At 38.4% G+C, this 6,000-nt stretch overlaps 1 protein-coding gene across 2 annotated transcripts; it reads left to right on the top strand.

The window, feature by feature from the left end:
- Positions 1-1,164: 1,164 nt before the first annotated feature.
- Positions 1,165-5,280, top strand: LOC111436050 (receptor-like cytosolic serine/threonine-protein kinase RBK1). 2 transcript variants are annotated; one of them, XM_023073732.1, is made up of 9 exons: positions 1,165-1,443; positions 1,667-1,729; positions 1,841-2,302; positions 3,584-3,841; positions 3,992-4,143; positions 4,223-4,302; positions 4,394-4,529; positions 4,614-4,763; positions 4,844-5,280. In XM_023073732.1, exons 1-9 carry the CDS (start codon positions 1,431-1,433, stop codon positions 5,009-5,011), a joined length of 1,482 nt encoding a protein of 493 aa, XP_022929500.1. In that variant the 5' UTR covers positions 1,165-1,430; the 3' UTR covers positions 5,012-5,280. The 2 variants fall into 2 exon arrangements, with proteins under 2 accessions (XP_022929500.1, XP_022929501.1); XM_023073733.1 differs by lacking the exon at positions 1,667-1,729.
- Positions 5,281-6,000: the final 720 nt, after the last annotated feature.

The following is a 6,000-nucleotide window of genomic DNA, read 5'->3' as shown; positions in this document are numbered from 1 at the left end:
AATTTTATTGAATTAATAAAATTAATAAAAATTATTGATTACTTAGCTTATCATTTCTTAAATATATTTAAATAATTAATTAGGAAAGTTAAATTCCCTTGATCAAAAGTTTTAAGCAATATTAATTAAATTTATTTTTTGGACTAATTTCTATTAATTCATTCACGGTTAATATATCACAATTTCACGTTATAATTAGTTAATTCAAATTAATTTGTTGATTAATAATAATGAACTATAGTTAATTAAAATTAATTAACTATTACATTGTAATGATTAAATATTCAATTAAAACCACTTTTTAGTTTAATTTTGATATTTAAAATAAATAAAGCGGAAAAAAAACTAGGGATCCATACATAGTCCACGTGGAAAACAAGCCTTTTAAGTGAAATACCAAATTTGCCCATGCAAACCTAATATATTTACATACGGTTGGCTTTTGGAAATGTTTGGCGCCTTGGATGGAGCGGCAGTTGCGGCAAAATCCACGAGGAAAAAATGAACGGCTGAGATTAGATATGAGATTCCATCCTTTAGATAAAGTGTGTGTGTGTGTTTGGGGGAATCTATTGTAGCCCTTTTTGTTTGGTGTTCTTAGATATACTTTGAATGTTCCTTCTTACCAAATTTATGGGTAAAATCGTAAATAAACTTACTCCATTATTGAATTATAAACACTCGGGATCGTCGATAACCCTAATAATAAGAACATAACTTGACAGTTAAGACATTTATTTTATATATATATATCATATTTAGTTGATCTCATATATATAATCAATTGAGCTCTGATATACCTACTATAATTAATGAGGCTAATCAATTGAGCTTCTCTCTACTCAAGGTTCGTGAACCGTTGTTATTTCTCTTTTGCTTGCTTATATATGTCTCTTTCAAAAATCTCTCTTTCTAAAATTAAGGGTAGAGGCTCGAGCATACGTCGCTTGGCCGTAGGCGACGCACGAACGAATTGGGTTAGCTCACTTGTCGTTGGGAAGTGAGTGTCGCAGGATCGCAAGTGTACTGGCATAGATGGGAGTAATTAAAATTTAATTAATTAATTAATTGTTGGTTAAATTGGGGATAAGGAGGGTAATTATGGAATCCACGTTAAAGGAGGAGGAAGTGTGAGAGTATAAAAGGAGGAGGGGGTGGATTTATTCCAATTCCAGGACGGGTTTCTTCGCTTCCTCTGCTGTTCAAGGAATAACCACCTCCTAAAGATATACCCACCCCTTCTTCCTCTCTCTTTCTTTCTTTCTCTCTCTCTCGCTCTCTGTTCATTTTTGTTCTGTTTCAGAGGGAGCTTCCGTTTCTGGTCTACAGATGTAACGGAGGTTCCTTCACCTCTTCTTTTGTTTTCGGATTCTAGTTCTCTCAGGATTTTGATATCTTTGTTCTTATTGTTCTTGGCCAAATTCGAACTCATGACTGTCCCAGGTTAATGGAATTTCACTTTGCTTTCTTTGTTTTTTTTTTTTTTTTTTTGGTTCAATGTTCTGTTAATTGATTGATTCATTCGTTCATTGGCGTTTTCTGGTTGTTGTCGGTATAGAGGTGGTTTTTGTTTGCTTGTTTAATCTCTGGTTTTTGTTTTTTTTTTTTTTTTTTTTTTTTGCTATTTCTATGTGATTTCTTGATTTTTGTGTTCTTGTTCGTGCAGTGGAGATTAAAAATCAACTAGAGAAATTTCTAGAAATGGAAATGGAAATGGAAATGGAACTTGGTAAATTCTGTTATCGATTGTTTGTTTTGTTTAGAAGAGTGGTTTTGAATCTGTGGAATCTCGATTTTCGATTGGTTTGATTAAAATTTGTTTGGATTGGTGAAAAATTAGGGAAGGAAATGGAAGAAATGGGAGGAGAAGGGGGAATGAAAATTAAGGGCGTGGAGAGATATCCGTGCGATGAAAACTCGCCTAGGGGTGTGTTTGAGATTCCGATTATGGGGACGGATTCCGACCAGAGCGAGAGCGGCGGCGGTGGCGACGGTGAGGCTGGGGGGAGTCCGACAGCGGCGGAGAAAGCGCTAATACCGGCGGCTCTTCTCCAAGAGATCGGTGGAATTCCATGGAGGACGATGATTGGGTCCATAAAGAAAAAAACCATTTGGAGATTCTCGACGTTTCCTTTACTGGCTGCGGGCTACGAGCTTTCGCGGAAGAATTTCAAGAGGAAATTGGCTCGGATTCGAAGCGCCGATGAAGGGATCACCAGCGATGATATTCCGTTTTGCAAACCTTCATGGAGGAACTATGGGTTCTCCGAGCTCGCCACCGCTACAAACAACTTCAGCCCTGGTATGAAACTTCCAAATTCTTCTTCAGTTACAAATTTAGTTTTACCCCAAATTTTCATTCTGTGATCTATAATTGTTTGTCTTATTGAATCATGCACGTATAAGTTCTAACATCTCTTAGTAGCTATAAAGATTTATTACACAAAGCCTTCGTTTGATATTGATTTTGTTCGTTTACAATTGAGCGAAAGGTTTGAGAATCAAATCTCTTTCAACTCATCTTCCCCCAAACAAACAGTCTCTACTTAATGAACTCTTATAATTCAATCTTGCTCTATAAACTTTGAGTCCTTATCTTTCTTCCCGCTACTCATTGTAACAACCCAACCACATCGCTAGCAAATATTGTTCTCTTTGAGCTTTTCCTTTTGAGTTTTTCCTTTAAAACACGTTTGCTAGAAAGAGGTTTCTACGCTCTTATAAAGAATGTTTCGTTCTTCTCCCCAACCGATGTGGAATCTCACAATCCATCGCCCTTCAGGGCCCAGTGTCCTCGCTGGCACTCGTTCTCTTAATCGATGTCGTTCCCCTTTCCAATCGATGTGTGATCTCACAATCCAACCCCTTCGGGGCCCAACATCCTCGCTGGCACACCGCTCGTTGTCCACCCCTCTTTCGGAACTCAGCGAGGGCACACCACCCAGTGTCTAGCTCTATACCATTTGTAACAGCTCAAGCCGACCACTAGCAGATATTGTCTTATTTGGACTTCACCTCTAAGGTTTTTAAAACGTGTATGCTAGGGGAGATTTCAGTACCCTTCTAAAGGATGTTTCGTTCTTTATGGGATCTCACGTTGCAGATTGCTTCACGAAGTCTGTCCCATATCAGAGATTGAGTGGTCATGACCTCCGTAGACTCCCTTTTTCTCTTTTCAAGACAAAGCTACTTTTTGACCAAAAGCAGAGTAGGGTGTCCAAACCTCTAAGCAAATATACATGTTCCCAATACTGGAATGTATTAAAAATTTTGACAGTATGAGATTTTGCAGCCTTATTTATTGCATCCATGCCTTTATGTCTCTTTCCAAATCCCAAGTGGATATCTGTAAGTTTTCATAGAGTGTTTTTGATTGGTACAAGTAGAAATTTGGTCAGCAGCCTGTCATGATATGTAGCTTTTAAGTCAATGGCGTCCAAGGACTTCTCATTGAATATCAATTCTCAGAAGTCAGCAGCCTTTCATAATCAACTAAAACCCAACCACTTTTCACACTGAACTGTAGATTTGTTATGGTTGTCTTTATGGTTCCTAATTATATGCTTTGTTTAAACTATTTCAGAAAACTTGCTGGGAAAAGGAGGGCAAGCAGAGGTTTACAAAGGTTGTTTCGCCGATGGCCAAGTCGTGGCGGTTAAGAGACTCATGAAAAAGGAGAAGGAAAACGAGGAAAGAACTGCTGATTTTTTATCGGAACTTGGAATTATCGCCCATATAAACCACCCGAATGCTGCACGATTGCTCGGGTTTGGAATTGATGGTGGCCTCTATCTTGTCCTTGAATTCGTTCCTTATGGCAGCTTTGCCTCGTCCCTTTTCGGTTCGTCACTTTTACTGTTTGAATTCATTTGAATTAACAAATTAACACTAAGAGCATGGCTTGGATTGAATTGGTAAAATGAACATGTATTATTAAGGAAAAGAAAAGATGGATATGTTTGGCTGATGAAGGTAATGCTTTCAATATCAGGTGCGGAATCTCTGCCATGGAAGATAAGATTCAAGGTGGCTGTTGGTGTAGCAGAAGGACTGAACTATCTGCATCGTGAATGTCCTAGACGCATCATTCACAGAGATATCAAAGCCTCAAACATTTTGCTCGACGAAAACTACGAGCCACTGGTAACGCGTTTATCCAGCTGGAGCATTGGTTTCAGGCAATTCTTTTCCATAATAATGAACGCCTTTTCTTTCTTTGCAGATCTCTGATTTTGGATTAGCAAAGTGGCTGCCTGAAAATTGGGCTCACCATGTCGTCTTCCCCATCGAGGGAACATTCGGGTGAGTTATAACAACACGGTGATTCTGTTCGACTCAATTCGATTCTTATAACAATTATATCACGTACTATGAAATTCTTAAACTGCCACAGATATTTGGCGCCAGAGTACTTTATGCATGGAATTGTGGATGAGAAGACTGATGTTTTCGCTTATGGCGTTTTGTTGCTTGAGCTCATAACTGGGCGCCATGCAGTTGATTCGAGTCGACAAAGCCTCGTGATTTGGGTATGATTTGTAGCTCCATAGCTTCAAGTATTATCCATGCAGTTGTAACTATATATATGCTTAGAAAAGGTTTAAATTTTGCAGGCAAAACCATTACTTGATAGCAGCAGCTTCAAGGAATTAACAGATCCAAAGCTAGGAGACGACTACGATCAAACCGAGATGAAACGAACGATGTTAGCAGCTTCAATGTGCATTAACCATACGTCGTCACTGCGTCCACATATGAACCGGGTAAGAGGAGGGTCTCATGGACGTCCATTTATCTCTATCCATTATAGCTCACTGGAGTGTTGTGGTGGGAATGTATGTAGGTAGTGCAGCTGCTGAAGGGAGAAGATGGACCAGTAGATCAACTAAAACAGAAGTCGTTGAATGGGGATCGGTCGCTCCTTTTGGAAGCCTGCGACCTCGAAGATTACACAATTAACTCGACCTACCTCAGCGACCTTACTCGTCACAGGGAGCTGGCTTTGGGGTGAAGGCTGCTCTGATGTTTGTGTTGAAAGTTATATATGATGATCAAATGATGCCTATGCAATTGAGTCCAAAGGCTGAGATATTATTGTTCACACAAGTCGGTGTCCCTTTTATGGCTCTGTTATATGCCCCTCTTTAAGGGCTCTTCTTTTTTGTCAAAATGCATATTAGAGATGATAGAAGGGCCGCTTAAATATATATAAATGTGTGTGCATTTTCATTGGCATAAGAGAAACATAAATTGTATATTGTATTTTATATGCTTGTGATACTCTTCTCTTTTTCTTTTTTCTTTTTACTCGAGCTCCTTCATTTCTTGATCACGAATACTATTGGCGAGATCATGTCGGGGAGGATATATGAGAATGTTTAAATCATCAAGTGTTGAATTCACTTGTGATTAACGAAAAAGTTGATGGAGAGACCAAAAAATGTTACTAATTGTAAACCTCTTTTAAGTTAAATTTGTTGAGTTCGAAAACTTGTGGATCGAAATGTAACTTAAAATCAAAGTTCAAAAATGTAATTTTCTAAAAAATATATGTAATTATCAAATAAATCTTGAATTCAATTCTCATTATAGAGTTTAATTGGCTCTCGTGTCAGATATTGTAATAGTCCAAACTCACCGTTAATAAATATTATCCGTTGGTCCGTTACGTTACATATTGTCATCAGTCTCACAATTTTCAAATATGCCTATTAGGAATGGGCACAGACAAGCACACGACTAGATATTGTCCATTTTGGCGTGTTACGTATCGTTGTCAGTCTCACGATTTTAAAACGCACCTATTAGGGAAAGGCTTCAATCTCACGATTTTAAAACGCGCCTATCAAGGAAAGCCTTCCGCATCTTTATAAGAAATGTTTCGCTCCCATCTCTAAGGACGTGGAATCTCACAAGAGTGTCGGAAGCCAGTCACCAAACAATGCTAGAGCCAAGAGGTGGATTGTGAGGTCTCGGTCGGTACTAAAATGTTTTTGATTT

This window comes from Cucurbita moschata, unplaced genomic scaffold, assembly GCF_002738365.1.
Source record: "Cucurbita moschata cultivar Rifu unplaced genomic scaffold, Cmos_1.0 Cmo_Scf00051, whole genome shotgun sequence".
NCBI classification, from domain to species: Eukaryota; Viridiplantae; Streptophyta; class Magnoliopsida; order Cucurbitales; family Cucurbitaceae; genus Cucurbita; species Cucurbita moschata.
This window is presented reverse-complemented; position numbering and strand designations above follow the sequence as displayed.